General features: G+C 42.6%; 1 protein-coding gene and 1 pseudogene across 3 annotated transcripts; both read left to right on the top strand.

Moving 5' to 3' along the window:
• The first annotated feature begins 1089 nt into the window (after positions 1–1089).
• LOC106580504 (protein DEK) lies at positions 1090–7577 on the top strand. 2 transcript variants are annotated; one of them, XM_014161664.3, is made up of 12 exons: positions 1090–1224; positions 2044–2212; positions 2437–2535; positions 2790–2899; positions 3023–3117; positions 5027–5147; positions 5343–5639; positions 5827–6003; positions 6209–6320; positions 6428–6570; positions 6662–6730; positions 6915–7577. In XM_014161664.3, exons 2-12 carry the CDS (start codon positions 2047–2049, stop codon positions 6924–6926), a joined length of 1401 nt encoding a protein of 466 aa, XP_014017139.1. In that variant the 5' UTR covers positions 1090–1224; positions 2044–2046; the 3' UTR covers positions 6927–7577. The 2 variants fall into 2 exon arrangements, with proteins under 2 accessions (XP_014017139.1, XP_014017129.1); XM_014161654.3 differs by having other exon boundaries at positions 6425–6570.
• A 1643-nt stretch (positions 7578–9220) lies between these two features.
• Positions 9221–16843, top strand: LOC106580498 (succinate-semialdehyde dehydrogenase, mitochondrial-like; annotated as a pseudogene). The gene is made up of 10 exons (XR_014380691.1): positions 9221–10073; positions 13992–14075; positions 14175–14344; positions 14483–14599; positions 14705–14848; positions 15000–15143; positions 15308–15466; positions 15589–15752; positions 15848–15906; positions 16094–16843. The product of XR_014380691.1 is annotated as a succinate-semialdehyde dehydrogenase, mitochondrial-like (transcript).
• Positions 16844–17444: the final 601 nt, after the last annotated feature.

Here is a 17444-nt window from a genome sequence, read left to right as displayed (position 1 = left end):
AAGATGTATTTTGATGGTACAATGTGGTTATGGCACATGTAGCATACAAATCATAAAGAGAGTACCGTGCATCAAAGATGCAGTTTTTTTTTAAAGGTTAAATATTTTATTTCCAGTCACATAAATAAACCTATATTTTAAACACAGAAAGCAACCCGGCCTTTCCATAATACACTCAGTCTAGTGTGAGATAGAATTTAAAAAATCCCATTCTGAAAAAGCACTAATATTGTGAAATAGCCCAAATGCAACAGTCGCCTCATCAGTTTTAGGCCTTAGCAGGTGAGTCCCTTGCCCCCGCTGTTTTCCTGCACAACAAGGTATAAAGGCGGTAGCAGCAGAAAGTACTGTACAGCGTGTCCCGTTGATCGATTTCTACTGATTAATTGACATGCCAAAATGTTAACTCTTGAGGGAGTTATATTAACCTGAGCCGCGTTGCACCGGTCAATGGCCCGTGACGCGAACGGGCAAAAACCGAGAGGGAGGAGCGCAAATCTCAACTCGAACAGTAATCTGCGCTACTAGGTTATGTTGTTAACAAGGCAGCATGATGCATCATCCAGAAACATAAACATATCTATTTTCCATAAAATATTGTAACGACATATTCGAATTTTCTAACTAGTTTTCAGTGGGAAGGCAGATAAAGCGTTTTTATCAAAAGCAATCACTTTTGCGTGTAAAAACAAAACAAAAAACACAATATACTCATTACTCTATGTGCTTATGCCCGGTTCAAAGCAACTGGGAATTCGGAAAAATACAAGGTCGAATCATGACGTCAGTGATATTCAGGTCGGAAAGCCGGAGCTCTAGAAAGACGTCCGAGTTCCAGAGTTGGAATTCCGAGTTGGCGGACCATTCAAATCGATTTGGAGCACATTTTTTCTCTCTCTGAGTAACCAGTTGTTTCGAACGCACATTTTGAGGCCGCGCATTTTTTCACCCGCATTAAACTCTTCCCACCGGGGTAACTCGGGACAGATAATCGAATCCCCTCATTGAGTGTATTATCCAATCGACCAATAAAACCAGGGATATACGACGTCGGATGTTAGATTAGTCCTAATTGGCTCATTTATAATATTGTGTGGTTTAGTTAGTCATGATTGACTCATTTCTAATGTTGTGTTGTACGTCATCTAAATGATTGCCCATTGACGCCCACACCTCAACAACCCCGCCATTTGGAACCTAATCCAATTCTGTTTTGGTGACAAGGTAAAGTATTGAATATATTGGCATACTGTAATAGCTGGCTATAGATTTCGAATGAGCCAGAATGGTCATATTAAGTATAATTATAGTGATGAAACAAATATAAATATTCAGCTTTTAAATGCATTCAGTAGCTAAAAAGCTGCCTGACTGGCTGCTACGTTGACAAGAAGACTGAGCTAACCGCGGTAACGTTAACTAGCCAAGTCAGGCAGCATCAGCGGGAATGTATTGACTTTACTAGTTAACTATCCCGTTGATCGGTTTCTACTTAAACACCATCGTTGTCAATTCAACAGGTTAGCAAATATCAAGATAGCTAGTTTTCAGTCTGTGTGGTGGTGAACATTGAGACATGGCGTAGTCTACGTAACGTTAGTTGGCTAGCTGGCTAACGTTAGCTCTCTGTGTTCAAAACAAACCTGCGCGCCAAATCATGTCTCCGGGCGCCACACTGCAAAAATTAAACTCCACAAGATTTGAATGTACTGTTGTAGCTGGCTAGCTATGTATACTAATAATGACAACTATCTGGTGTTGGGTAAATTGTTAGATTGTAATTTTAACTAACTAGGTAACGTTAGATAACTAATTTCAGATTATAAGTGGTTAGCAAGCACAAACGATGCAATTGAACAAAAACTATCTAGCTAACAATGTTCTCGGACATGACATTAAGTTCGATGGAAAGTTGTTGACTAGCTAACGTTAGCTTAATGTTGTAGTTAATATAATTCACATAAAAAGGAGGGACTATAGCCAGGTGCTTCTCCAGGGATATCTGGCTAAACTGATGGGGGAAACTTCTTTCTTCCAAAACAGGGCATGTCAGCAGATGTTACAAAGTGCATTGACATGACTGAAGCTATGGATGAAAAGATGGAGGTTTGTCCCCTGTCGGATGTTGTAGAGAAAGAACCAAAGGTTGAAGACCTGGCCGACTCACCATATAATGCCCGAAAACCACGGAATGAAATGAGTAGAGACATAAGTATGATAAGTCAATGATGTTTATGAACCCGTTTTGCTCAATAGGCCTACACTGTAACTTATAGTTCAGTACAGGTATCTAGCTAGATATCAACCCTCCTTTACCTTCTTCAGCTTTGCATGGGTCCAGCTTGTTAGTAATTGCATGCACAGAGGCCTGGTTTGCTACAGTTGATGAAGCCAGCAGCAATGAATTATATTTGACCTGTTATGTTCTTCTTGCAGCTCTATCTCAAATAGTTGAAGGGAAGAGGGAGAAAAAGACGGTGCAAAGACTTGATTTCCAGGTTGCGAAACCTGCGAAGGTGCTGAAAGTTGAAAATGGTAAGATGGAGCATCCTCGGACATGTCTATCGCCAAAGGCGATGAGCACAGAGAACTTTTCCAAAGTTTTGTTGACATGAGACAGAATGAAGCTTGTAAATAAGTTCTCATCATTCTCGTAGTCTATGTATTGGGATGCAACTGTATCATGTACCAGCCCCGCTGGGATCCCATATCATGCTCCCACCATCATTTTGCCCTCTGTAGTCAGCTCATTATTTAACAGTACAAACCTAATTTCCACTCCCTCTCAGGTGGTGGAGATAAATTAGGAGACATTGTGCGAGTGAACCACCACCTTGGAAAGCTGAAGGTTCCAGATCTGAAACCGCTTCATACAATTCTCTTTGATATGCCAGGTAAGGTAAGTGTATCTTACACTTTTTAAAAGGTTGAGTAATGTCACAATGGACACCCCTGTGTGGGTAAAACAACTCTAGAGTTGTTGTTCTTAGTCGGTTGTCATTGTTGATGGTTCCCTCCTCAGATTGCCACAATGAGGAAAAACATGCGGCTGTTCAATGGCTTCCCGTTCGAGGTTGACAGTGATCCCTATATAAAGAAGAAGGAGAGGATGATGAAGTAAGAAGGAGAGAGGTTTTCTCAATTAGGACTTATGAAACAACAGTAGTAGCGTGTGTGTATATATATATATATATATATATATATATATATATATATATATGCATGCATACAGTACCAGTCAAAAGTTTGGACACACCTACTCATTCAAGGGTTTTTCTTTATTTGTACTATTTTCTACATTGTAAAATGACACATGGAATCATGTAGTAACCAAAAAAGTGTTAAACAAATCAAAATATAAAGTAGCCACCCTTTGCCTTGATGAAAGCTTTGCACACTCTTGGCATTCTCTCAACCAGCTTAATGAGGTAGCCACCTGGAATGCATTTCACTTAACAGGTGTGCCTTGTTAAAAGGTAATTTGTGGAATTTCTTTCCTTCATGCATTTGAGCCAATCAGTTGTGTTGTGACAAGGTAGGGGTGGTATACAGAAGATAGCCCTATTTGGTAAAAGACGAAGTCCATATTATGGCAAGAACAGCAAATAAGCAAAGAGAAACGACACTCCATCATTACTTTAAGACTTTGAACGTTTCTTCAAGCGCAGTCGCAAAAACCATCAAGCGCTATCATGAAACTGGCTCCTATGAGGACCGCCACAGGAAAGGAAGTTCCAGAGTTAGCTCTGTTGCAGAGGATAAGTTCGTTAGTTAAATACACCTCAGACATTGCAGCCCAAATAAATGTTTCAGAATTCAAGTGACACCCCTCAACATTGACTGTTCAGACTGTGTGAATCAGGCTTTCATGGTCCCAATTGCTGCAAAGAAACCACTACTAAAGGACACCAATAAGAAGAGACTTGCTTGGGCCAAGAAACACGAGCAATGGACATTAGACCAGTGGAAATCTGTCTTTTGGTCTGATGAGTCCACACCACCGTATCTTTGTGAGATGCAGAGTAGGTGAATGCATAATCTCTTTATGGTGTGGTTCCCACTGTGAAGCATGGAGAAGGTGGTGTGGGGGTGCTCTGCTGGTGACACTGTCTGTGATTTTATTTAGAATTCAAGGCACACTTAACCAGCATAGCTACCACAGCATTCTGCAGCGATACACCATCCAATCTGGTTTGGGCTTAGTCCCACTATTTGTTTTTCAACAGGACAATGACCTCCAGGCTATGTAAGGGCTATTTGACCAAGAAGGAGAGTGATGGGGTGCTGCATCAATTGACCTAGCCTCCACAATCACTTGACCTCAACCCAATTGGGATGAGTTGGACCGCAGAGGGAAGGAAAAGCAGCCAACAAGTGCTCAGCATATGTCAGAACTCCTTCAGGACTGTTGGAAAAGCATTCCAGGTGAAGCTGGTTGAGAGAATACCAAGAGTGTGCAAAACTGTCAAGGCAAAGGGTGGCTACTTTGAAGAATCTCAAATTTAAAACATATTTTGATCTTTAACACTTCTATTTTTTGGTTACTACTTGATTCCATATGTGTTATTTCATAGTTTTGATGTCATCACTATTATTCTACAATGTAGAAAATAGTACAAATAAAGGAACACCCTTGAATGAGTAGGTGTGTCCAAACTTTTGACTGGTACTGTATATTTTTTACCTTTTTTATCAGGGAGTCGTACTGAGATCAAGGTCTCTTACAGATGAGTCCTGAATTACAGAAAATACACCCATCAACATATAAATGCAACCAGAAAGAAAAACACAGTCATAAAAATGAACACATTCATCAGTAAAAAGGTCCTCAAATCAGCTTTCTGAATTTCCCTAGGGGCACCAACACGAACATTTTTAACATTGTTCCACATAAGGTGCTTCTAACGGCTTTAATGAAGTAACATGTTTAAACATTATCTGAAATATTGTTGTGATTGTGGATCAAACTTACTCCATTATTATAAACAAGCGAACTAATGACTAGTAATTGTGTGCACTGATTCAGGATAACATGTGTAAGGTTGAGGAACATCTGTAAAGTGTTGGACCTGGAGAAGGGTGGAAACCAGTCAGTCCTCATCGACAGGATCATGACTTTCCTCATGAGTCCCAGAATATCAGGAAAGGTGAGTTACAGGTCTTCTCTTTATTTTTCAAATAAGTCATTTTCATGTGAGTGATTGGTCTTTGTTCTTTAGCTAGGTAGACATTTCTTGAGTTTGTTGTCTTGTCAAATAGAATACAAAACTGAACTGTGTTCACCAATGAGGTCTTCAAAAACATATAGGCCCTACCTATAATTCTATCCTTCCCATCTGCAGCCTGTGATCTCAAAGAGAAAGAAGAAGTCTAAGAAGAATATCTCAACCAAAGACTCTAGGAGCAAGACCAAGGCTAAGGACAGGAGTGCATCCAGCAGCCCCCGGAAGGTCAAAGCAGAGAGCAAGTCCAAAGCTATCGTCACTGATTCTAGCAGTGATGACGATGAGGACGACGAGCAAGGAGTCACAGTAGAACAAGACGAGTCGGACGCTGAAAAGAAGAGCGGGAAAGAGGGAAAGAGGGAAAGGGTGACGACCGATGACGATACCGATGATTCTGAAGACTACGACGATGAGGTGAGGAACTGAAATGTTTTAATGTAAACTGATAGGTATTGTCCATTGGAAATTGATATTTCCCTTATTTGGTCTTGGACGATACTAGTGCCACTATATAAATATTTTAGAACTGTAAAAGGGAACGGTCAGCCTGTTCTGTCACTCAAAGATTAACCACAGAAGTCCCTTCTCTCCTACCAATCAGGATCCCAAGTCAAATCCAGCAGCCAAGGGCAAGAGAACACCTTCCAAGAAGCGTGCGCAACCAGCAAAGAAGGCAGCTCCTGCCAAAAAGAAAACAAAAGTGGAAGACTCCGACCTGTCTGAGTCTGATTCAGACAAGGATGAGGATGAGAAAGATGGCGAGAGTGAAGTTGAGAAGGTGAGACTCTTCTGTCAATCTGTCCCAGATTCTGGATTTGCTAAACTCACAGCAAGTCTTATGAATACAAAAGTCAACAGTTTGGGTTTGTGTCCATATTTGTATGTAATAGATAATGTCTATAATATCTGGATAGGGTTTTTACCCATTTGTCTTTTTTTATCTTGAACTAATGGAATGAACTCATGGATTGATTTGTCCTCAGCCAAAAAATAATCCGGCAGCTAAGAGGGCAGCACCGGTTAAGCCAGCAGCTAAGACCAAGAAAGCAGACAGCAGCAGTAACAACCAGAAAAAGACAGCCAACAAGGGCAATGGTAAGAATCTGTAGATTTACTTTTATAGCACGTTTCATACATCATTGGCAACCTGTAGCCTAATGCTTATTGTTATGTTTTTCCCTGCTTGTTTTCCTAAATAGCAGCACTCGACAGTTCGGACGACGATGAGCCGTTGATCAAGATGATCAAGAAGCCTCCTACAGATGAGCAGCTAAAGGAGACGGTGAAGAGGCTGCTGAAAGACGCCAACCTGGAGGAGATGACCATGAAGAAGATCTGCCAGAAGGTATGTTTGCTTCTCAAACATCTCTGATTTGATATCACAATGATGGTTGGCTTACCTGTAAAAGTCTAACGCAACAACTTCTCTGTCCCAGGTGTACGACACATACCCAGACTATGACCTGACCAGCAGAAAGGACTATGTCAAGCAGACAGTAAAAACGGTGAGTTACCTGTCCTCCCTTGGTGTTCTGGAATAGCAGCACTGTGCTTGCCTCTTAGACTACTCAAGTCTGTCAGTCATTACCCACAAACAATTGTGTGTGTGTGTGAATGCTTTTCAATTGTTTTATCTGTTGGCAGACTGATTTCTTTGTATAACCGTCTGTTTTGTTTTGTTCGTTGCAGCTGATTTCCTAAAGGACATAAAAAAGGACATGAAAACGGTCCTTGTGACAAATAACTGTGGGAACGTTCCAATTCTGGAAAAGGATAATCAAAAGAATGTGCCTACCTTAGAACTGCTCAAACCCCAGGTTTACTTCTTTATGTGTTTGTTTTTATTTGAATCAAAATGTTTTTGTTTCTGTATTGTCATTTCCAACTTGACTGCACACTTCTCTTAGGTCATATTTAACATGCTACTTAAGGCTTATGCATTTGAGTCATTGCTTGTTAATAATCTGCTTTGTTAATACACTTTACAGTTTTCTACTGATCCCAAGCAAAGGGTATTTAGGCTAAACGAACAGTGTTTAGAGATTCAAGGTTGGTCACTGTAAATGGAAACATGTCCTCAGGCAATGCATGAATTCACACATTGTTGATTTTAAATGTATTTCTTGACTTGACCAGTCAAAATAGAATAAGGCCCCTCTCACTGTAGCTGTCCACTGCCTTTGTCTTCTGTGGAGGATTTCAAATCTTTCCCTCTGGGGTTTTGATGCACATATAACAGCTTTATAGCAACAAGGCAGTGGTATGTATGTATGCTGGGGTGTATTCACTAGAACCAAACGGGGAGGGACCTACAGGAATTTGACCAATAAACTTTCGGTTTTTAGTAAACTGTTTCTGTTGCAAAACATTTTGGACTAATGATTCCACCCCTCTTCCCTTCCCCCTAGGCATTTTGTGTAAAATGGTTTTGCATGGCAAGCTGTTCAATTGAGTTTTGAAAAGTATTTGTCACGGTCAAGTCTTCAAACATATTCCTTGATTGCATTTATAAGACTTCATGTTTTTATATGTAAATGTGTACATTTTTGAATCATTTACTTTTGATGAGATCCTGTTTTAGTCCTTATATTGTCTCTGTATGCAGTACAGGATGATCTGATTTATGTAGTTGTTACCTTGCTCAATGAAGAGTTGGATTTTTTTAGTCAATATACCTTTGACAAAGTAAGTGTCATTGAATGAAATTGTCTTCCAATGTTATGCATATAAATTAAATCAGATTTTTGAACGAACACTTGTCTATCTAGTGTTTTGCTAAAGCAAAGACACTCGTTACTAAGGCGTTAAACAGTTAAGATATTGGCCCTGTTACAGCACATCAAAACCTTGATGTCATGTAAATTGTAACTGCCTGACTAGGCTACAAACAATATTGGTCAGTACAATCTGGAATCTTTGGGATGTTCCTACCTTAACCATTTTACATTAAACTTCAATGGGGGTTAGGGATGTCCCAAGGATCCCAGATAGCAGGGACTAGATCATTTTGGCTGCATTCAAGAGTATCAAAACGGAATTATAAACTGGGTGGTTCGAGCGCAGAATGCTGATTGGCTGACAGCTGTGGTATATCAGACTGAATACCACGGTATGACTTTTTTTTACTAGTCTAATTATGTTGGTAATCAGTTTATTATAGCAATAAGGCACCTCAGGGTTTGTGGTATATTGCCAATATACTACAGCTAAGGACTGTGTCCAGGCACTCCACCTTGTGTTGTGCTTAAGAACAGCTCTAAGGTGGGGTATATTGGTCATTTACCACACTGGCCTTATTGCTTAATTATAAAGGGGTGGTTTGAGCCTAGAATTGTGATTGGCTGACATATTTAACAAATAAGGCCAAGGAGGTGTGGTTTCGGTCAAAATACCACAGCTAAGGGCCGTTCTCATGAGCAGTGCCTGGACACAGCCCTTAGCCGTAGTATATTGGCCATATCACGAACCCCTGAGAAGCCTTATTGCTATTATAAACTGGTTATTTACATAATTAGAGCAGTAAAAATAAATGTTTTGTCATACACGTGGTATACGGTCATACAGCCAATCAGAATTCAGGGCTCAAATCACCCAGTTTATAAAAGACTATACCACAGCTATGACAAAACATTAATTTTTACTGCTCTAATTACGTTGGTAACCAGTTTATAATAGCAATAAGGCTCCTCGGGGGTTTGTGATGGGGCCAATATACCAAGGCTAATGGCTGTCTGTATCCAGTCGCTCTGCTGTTGCATCATGCATAAGAACAGCCCTTAGCCGTGGTATATTGATCAGGCGTATTGCTTAAATGTATCATTGTTAAATTGTGGCTGTCTGATTATTAATAACGAGTCATTATTTATGATGCAAGGTGATTTGTAGATCATTAGTCGTCAGTCTGCTGAAATGTCGAACAAGCCCATTGAGCAGTTGATGCAATGTGATTTATAGATTAGTCAGCTTCGCCTTTAAAGTCGGCTTGAGACTGAAAGGACTGAACTTTGACAGATTTAAGACTTTACTAATGATGCAATGTACACATGCCTACATTTCAGGGAAGCTGGTTATAGTTTGCGGGCTCTTATTGGACGCAAGAGAAGATATCCAAGCGCGTGGATTGGCCAGCTAAACATCAATGGCGATGGGAAAGACAGACGATGTAACGTTGTAACAAACTATTTGTCAATACATTCGCTTATTTCATAACTATAACTAGCCTAGTATCTTAGATACTGTCTTTGCATTGTAACGTATTGTAGCACTTGCAGTCAATACGAAGAATACATGTACCTACACATTTTGCTGCTTTCGATAATGACATTTGTGTTATAATGTATCTATTTTGAGCGAAGGAGCACACGAATTATGGTTTCACTTAGTCAGTAATGTATTGTGTGTGTGCATGATCACGTGTTTACATCGATCGCCTTAAAGAAGGGTTCAAACTCGTATCTATCCACGGACGACAACCTTATTGAAATTCCCACTCACTGCAGCAGTTTTTCTTTGACTGACAGAGCGAGACAGCATTCTACTTGAAACCTCTTGTGGATAAAGCTATTCTCCTGCTATGGGTAGTTTCTGTCTCCTAAGAAGTCGGTGTCTCCTCCGCCAGTTCGGCCTACCATTTGTCATGCATCGGCAATACAGCCTCGACATTTCCGCTCAGCTTCTCCGAACGCAGGGCTATGTGAACGGGCAATTGCTCCCTCTACCTTCCCAGTGCTGGACCCAGCGACGGGTGAAGAGATTGCGAACGTCGCAGACTGAGGTCCAGCAGAAGCTAAACTAGCTATCGACGCAGCCTACAAGGCATTCTACTCCTGGAAACAACACACAGCGAAAGTATGCCTCTACTTTAATTATGCTGTAAGACAGTTGACTTGACAGTTCACGATCCACAATTCTGTGAATAGCATATTAATATTGTTTTCCTTCTTCATCAGCACCACCGTTTCCCCCACATTTCCTAGTTGCATGAAATCAACAGTGTGACATGCATGTTAGGCAGAATATAATAACCAAATAGAGACAGTCAAAGTGCACAATGACATCTATTACAAGCATCATAGCCTATATCCCAGGGTTCATTGTTTTGGGGCCTGTACTGTAGTGTACGCTCTATAATAGCTTGGCCCGCAAAGTAGCCACTCCAGGTTGCATTGTTGTTTTTTTTACTGTCCATCATAGAGGTCGACCGATTATGATTTTTCAACCCCAATACCGATTATTGGGTCACGAAAAAAGCCGATAGATTAATCGGACGATTTTTATATATATACTGCTCAAAAAAATAAAGGGAACACTTAAACAACACAATGTAACTCCAAGTCAATCACACTTCTGTGAAATCAAACTGTCCACTTAGGAAGCAACACTGATTGACAATGAATTTCACATTTTGTTGTGCAAATGGAATAGACAACAGGTGGAAATTATAGGCAATTAGTAAGACACCCCCAATAAAGGAGTGGTTCTGCAGGTGGTAACCACAGACCACTTCTCAGTTCCTATGCTTCCTGGCTGATGTTTTGGTCACTTTTGAATGCTGGCGGTGCTTTCACTCTAGTGGTAGCATAAGACGGAGTCTACAACCCACACAAGTGGCTCAGGTAGTGCAGCTCATTCAGGATGCCACATCAATGCGAGCTGTGGCAAGAAGGTTTGCTGTGTCTGTCAGCGTAGTGTCCAGAGCATGGAGGCGCTACCAGGAGACAGGCCAATACATCAGGAGATGTGGAGGAGGCCATAGGAGGGCAACTACCCAGCAGCAGGACCGCTACCTCCGCCTTTGTGCAAAGAGGAGCAGGAGGAGCACTGCCAGAGCCCTGCAAAATGACCTCCAGCAGGCCACAAATGTGCATGTGTCTGCTCAAACGGTCAGAAACAGACTCCATGAGGGTGGTATGAGGGCCCGACGTCCACAGGTGGGGGTTGTGCTTACAGCCCAACACCGTGCAGGACGTTTGGCATTTGCCAGAGAACACCAAGATTGGCAAATTCGCCACTGGCGCCCTGTGCTCTTCACAGATGAAAGCAGGTTCACACTGAGCACATGTGACAGACGTGACAGTCTGGAGACGCCATGGAGAACGTTCTGCTGCCTGCAACATCCTCCAGCATGACCGGTTTGGCGGTGGGTCAGTCATGGTGTGGGGTGGCATTTCTTTGGGGGGCCGCACAGCCCTCCATGTGCTCGCCAGAGGTAGCCTGACTGCCATTAGGTACCGAGATGAGATCCTCAGACCCCTTGTGAGACCATATGCTGGTGCGGTTGGCCCTGGGTTCCTCCTAATGCAAGACAATGCTAGACCTCATGTGGCTGGAGTGTGTCAGCAGTTCCTACAAGAGGAAGGCATTGATGCTATGGACTGGCCCGCCCGTTCCCCAGACCTGAATCCAATTGAGCACATCTGGGACATCATGTCTCGCTCCATCCACCAACGCCACGTTGCACCACAGACTGTCCAGGATTGGCGGATGCTTTCGTCCAGGTCTGGGAGGAGATCCCTCAGGAGACCATCCGCCACCTCATCAGGAGCATGCCCAGGCGTTGTAGGGAGGTCATACAGGCACGTGGAGGCCACACACGCTACTGAGCCTCATTTTGACTTGTTTTAAGGACATTACATCAAAGTTGGATCAGCCTGTAGTATGGTTTTCCACTTTAATTTTGAGTGTGACTCCAAATCCAGACCTCCATGGGTTGATAAATTGGATTTCCATTGATTATTTTTGTGTGATTTTGTTGTCAGCACATTCAACTATGCAAAGAAAAAATAATTTAATAAGATTATTTCATTCATTCAGATCTAGGATGTGTTATTTTAGTGTTCCCTTTATTTTTTGGAGCAGTGTATATTTGTAACAATGATAATTACAACAATACTGAATGAACACTTATTTTAACTTAATATAATACATAAATAAAATCAATTTGGTCTCAAATAAATAATGAAACATGTTCAGTTTGGTTCAATTTGGTTTCCTGACTGATGTCTTGATATGTTGCTTCAATATATCCACATAATTTTCCTTCCTCATGATGCTATCTACTTTGAAGTGTACCAGTCCCTCCTGCAGCAATGCACCGACTTTCCAAAACTATAGTTTGTTAACAAGAAATTTGCGGAGTGGTTGAAAAACTAGTTTTAATGACTCCATCCTAAGTGTATGTAAACTTCCGACTTCAACTGTACCTTTTGACTATTGGATGTTTTTATAGGCACTATAGTATTGCCAGCCTAATCTCGGGAGTTGATAGGCTTGAAGTCATAAACAGTGCTGCGCTTCAAGCATTGTGAAGAGCTGCTGGCAAACGCAGGAAAGTGCTGTTTGAATGAATGCTTACGAGCCTGCTGCTGCCTACCACCGCTCAGTCAGACTGCTCTATCAAATCATAGACTTAATTATAATATAATAAACACAGAAATACGAGACTTTGGTCATTAATATGGTCAAATCTGGAAACTATCATTTTGAAAACAAAATGTATATTCTTTCAGTGAAATACTGTTCCGTATTTTATCGAACGTGTGGCAACCCTAAGTCTAAATATTGCACAACCTTTAATGTTATGTCATAATTATGTAAAATTCTGGCAAATTAATTATGGTCTTTGTTAGGAAGAAATGGTCTTCACACAGTTCGCAACGAGCCAGGTGGGCCAAACTGCTGCAGGTGGCCCTGACTCTGCTTCCACTGAACGCAAGAGAAGTGACACATTTTCCCTAGTTAATATTGTCTGCTAACGTGAATTTCTTTTAACTAAATATACAGGTTTAAAAAATATATACTTGTGTATTGATTTTAAGAAAGGCATTGATGTTTATGGTTAGGTACATTGGTGCTACGGTTGTGCTTTTTTCGCGAATGCGCTTTTGTTAAATCATCACCCAGTTTTGGTGAAGTAGGCTGTGATTCGATGATAAATGAACAAGCACCGCATTGATTATATGCAACGCAGGACAAGCTAGTTAAACTAGTAATATCATCAACCATGTGTAGTTAACTAGTGACTATGTTGAGATTGATTGTTTTTTATAAGATACATTTAATGCTAGCTAGCAACTTACCTTGGCTCCTTGCTGCACTCACGTAGCAGGTCGTCAGACTGCCGCTCAGTCTCCTCGTGGATTGCAATGTAATCCGCCATAATCGGCGGCCAAAAATGCCGATTACTGATTGTTATGAAAATCGGCCCTAATTAATCGGCCAATTAATAGTCCATGAGTGATTATGCAATTATTAAGCGCAACTCACTCACTGCCATATTAATACATCACTAAGTGAGAGAATATCAAAGTCTGACTCCAACATCTTATGCTGTAGTTTGGGGAGAATCCTGTTCACTCCAGTTTTGTCTTTGATCTGGTAAAGATGGCTTCATTGTACTGGTTTTCTTCTGTCCATGCAGCCAACAACCCCCCCCCCCCCCCCCTGTCTTTTTATCCATCCCCCCTTTTCCGACTCTCTGTCCCATTTTCATCATGCAAATAAATGCTCTGCTGCCATGCATGTGAAGCAATGCTTCGGAGCGAGAGGGACTGAGTGAGTGGAAAGGCTACAGCCGGAGTCACCACTCACCATCAACACCTCATACACTCTCAATACACAGCAAACATTGTTGCATCAAGTTCCATCTCTGTTATCAGGAGCTGCTAGTTTCAGGGAGCGCTAGTAAGACCAGATGGATTCTTCCAGATTCTTGTGGATCATGCAACTTATTGATTCCATGATCTGATTGAATGTTTTCTTCCTTAGGAAAGAAGTGTCCTTCTACGGAAATGGTACGATCTGTTGACATTGAACAAGGAGGACCTTGCTAAGCTGATCACCTTTGAGTGTGTGAGTATTGTCTTGCTGGATGCAACAGGGGTGCTGTCCTTGTAATGATTTGAATTTCATTCTGAGTTGTAAACCACTTGTGTGTTCTGCACCTCTTAGGGCAAGCCCATGAAGGAGTCCCTGGGGGAGATTGCTTACGCTGCTGGCTTTCTGGAATGGTTCTCTGAGGAGGCGCGCCGTGTCACCGGGATGTTGTGCCCTCAGCTGCCAAGGACCGTAAGATCCTTCTGCTCAAACAGCCTGTGGGTGTGGCTTCCATCATCACTCCGGTGAGCCGTAATGCTTCATCCATCTACTACATGTCAGGGATGTCCAACTTAGGTCCTGGAGAGCTACCTTCGTAATGCTTTTCACTTCCTGCGTAACACCTAGCCTATCCTCCTTCCCCCCTCCCCCCACACACACAGTGGAACTTCCCCAGTGCTATGATCACCAGGAAAGTGGGTGCTGCCCTGGCCGCGGGCTGCACCGTCGTGGTGAAACCTGCCGAGGACACACCCCTCTCTGCCCTGGCGCTCGCTGAGGTCAGTGCTTCCGTTCCCACAACAACACTCACTGTGCACTGTGGCTGGGTCCCCAATGACACTTCATTTGTCTAATTCATATGTTTACTTTTTGTGTGTGTAAAGCTGGCGAGTCAGGCCGGGATCCCTGCGGGGGTGTTTAACGTGGTTCCCTGCTCCAGAGAGAAGACCCCCTCCATTGGGACTGTCCTCTGCACAGACCCCCTGGTGGGGAAGGTCTCCTTCACTGGATCCACTGCCACTGGCAAGGTATGGAAACGGATCTAGAATGGCTTCAGAGTTAGCTTAATCAATCCTGAAAATGCAATATACATTTCATGTTAGTCTTAAATATTGTAGGTGGATAATTTTTCCATGAAAAGGCCTGTGATCTTCCTGATAACTCCTCCCTCATCCTCAGATTCTCTTGAAGCATGCCGCTGACACCGTCAAGAGGGTTTCAATGGAGCTGGGTGGCCATGCCCCCTTCATTGTGTTTGACAGTGCAGATGTGGACAAGGCTGTGGCGGGAGCCATGAACTCCAAGTTCAGGAACTCAGGACAGGTACTGGAATAGGAGTTATCTCAAAACAAATCATTTTGTGTCTACTGTGCTGTTCAAACTGTGAAATACACCATATCGAAATGTTGCGTGTCATTCTAAAATGGGGTGTCTTAAGTCGTGGCCTAACCTCCATGTCCCTCAATGTGCCCTTTGACCCCCGTTAGACATGTGTCTGCTCCAACCGCTTCCTGGTCCAGAGTAGGATCCACGATCGCTTCATAGAGAAGTTGGGGAAAGCCATGGACGCAGAGCTCCGTCTGGGCCACGGCTCTGACCCAAACACCACCCAGGGACCCCTCATCAATGTCCGTGCCTCTGAGAAGGTAACCTGGTTCCTTCTGTCAAGAGGGTGTTTGTATTATAACTATACTATAACTGTATTATCTGCATGATGTTGTTTATATTCTATGTTACATAACCTTATGATTTCCTATGTCTCTCCCAGGTGGAGCACCAGGTAATGGATGCAGTGTCGCGGGGGGCCAAGGTGCTAAGGGGGGGGAAGCGTCTGGATGGCTCATTCCATCAGCCCACTCTGCTGGCTGACGTCACCACAGACATGCTGTGTACCAGAGAGGAAACCTTCGGTCCTCTCCTGCCAGTCATCAGGTCAGTGGAGCTAGGAGAGATCAGACAACTGAAGACTGGATGGATGCTGAAATGGGAGCTAACTCAAGGTGTTTATTCTCTTTTCCTTATGACAGGTTTAACACAGAGGAGGAAGCACTTTCCATTGCCAATGCATCTCATGTGGGTTTAGCAGGTGAGCTAAACATTATTGTATGCACCTTGCTGTCATGTCTGAAAATCCCTCAAACCTATAATAGAATAATTATTTGACAGAGCCAGTCTGATTTACAAATTTTATTATTTAATGTCAATAGAAAGTCTATCTCAGAATCTGAGTTGATGAGTTTCATTCAACTACGCTCTTCTCCACCCCCTCCCAGGGTACTTCTTTTCCCAGGACGTCAGTCAGATCTGGCGGGTGGCGGAGAATCTGGAGGTAGGCATGGTGGGGGTCAACGAGGGTCTCCTCTCCACCCCAGAGGCCTCCTTCGGTGGGGTCAAACAATCGGGCCTAGGCCGTGAGGGCTCCAAGTACGGCATCGAGGAGTACCTGGACGTCAAGTACATGTGCTTTGGAGGGCTAACCCCCTGAGGGTCCACTGCCCCACCCCCACCCCCAAGTAGGAAGCGGTGATGTTGAGAAAAGGGAGGATTCTTAGGCTCTAGTAACAGTTACTTAATCATATTTCACTTTTTTTTTTTAAATACAATGGATTACAATCCTCAAATATGATTCCTTCACAAATGATTGTGATTCTGATCCTCTGCATATGTTGTCATTGAGAGCCTTCATCGCTCAGATACAGGGAAAGAAATATTAACAAACATATGTTAATGCACTAGTCTTCCCACATACAATATATTATACAGTAGAGCTGCCTTACGATATTCAGACAGGTGGTACAAACTGTGTGCTGTATCTGAGCCTGCAATGTAAATGTTGTGTTCTCTGAAACTGAAGTAATGTCTCTTGCCAAACATTGTCTCCTAAGTGCCGTTTGAATGATTTGACAAATTCTGTTTTCTAGTTGTGACATTCTTATTGTAAAAATTTTTAAAATATATATTTCTAACTATTGTAAATATTAATGGAGTATTTCAGAAAATATAAAATAAATGACTGTGAGTTACTTTGTTGTTTGTGGAACAATATCATTTGGTTTATCTTAGATTAGTGTTTCCCAACCCTGGTTCTCCAGTACTCCCAACAGTACACACTCATTGTAGCCCTTGACAAACACACCTCATTCAACTCATTGAGGGCTTGATGATTAGTTGACAAGTTCAATCAGGTGTGCTTGTCCAGGGTTACAATAAAAATGTGTACTGTCGAGGGAATTGGAGGACCAGGATTGGGTAACACTGCTGTGGAGGGAACTGGAGGACCAGGGTTGGGAAACACTGTGCTGTGGAGGGAATTGGAGGACCAGGGTTGGGAAACACTGTGCTGTGGAGGGAATTGGAGGACCAGGGTTGGGAAACACTGTGCTGTGGAGGGAACTGGAGGACCAGGGTTGGGAAACACTGTGCTGTGGAGGGAATTGGAGGACCAGGGTTGGGAAACACTGTGCTGTGGAGGGAACTGGAGGACCAGGGTTGGGAAACACTGTGCTGTGGAGGGAATTGGAGGACCAGGGTTGGGAAACACTGTGCTGTGGAGGGAATTGGAGGACCAGGGTTGGGAAACACTGTGCTGTGGAGGGAATTGGAGGACCAGGGTTGGGAAACACT

This window comes from Salmo salar, chromosome 02 (genome assembly GCF_965601325.2).
Source record: "Salmo salar chromosome 02, fSalSal1, whole genome shotgun sequence".
Taxonomy (NCBI): Eukaryota; Metazoa; Chordata; class Actinopteri; order Salmoniformes; family Salmonidae; genus Salmo; species Salmo salar.
The sequence above is the reverse complement of the archived record's forward strand: the minus strand, read 5'-3'. Positions and strand labels throughout refer to the sequence as shown.

Coding starts and splice junctions, on each gene's coding strand:
- LOC106580504 (XM_014161654.3), top strand. CDS start 2,047: ATGTCAGCAGATGTTACAAAGTGCATTGACATGACTGAAGCTATGGAT. Junction 2,900..3,022: donor TCTTTGATATGCCAGGTAAG/GTAAGTGTATCT, acceptor TTCCCTCCTCAG/ATTGCCACAATGAGGAAAAA. Junction 3,118..5,026: donor AAGAAGGAGAGGATGATGAA/GTAAGAAGGAGA, acceptor GCACTGATTCAG/GATAACATGTGTAAGGTTGA.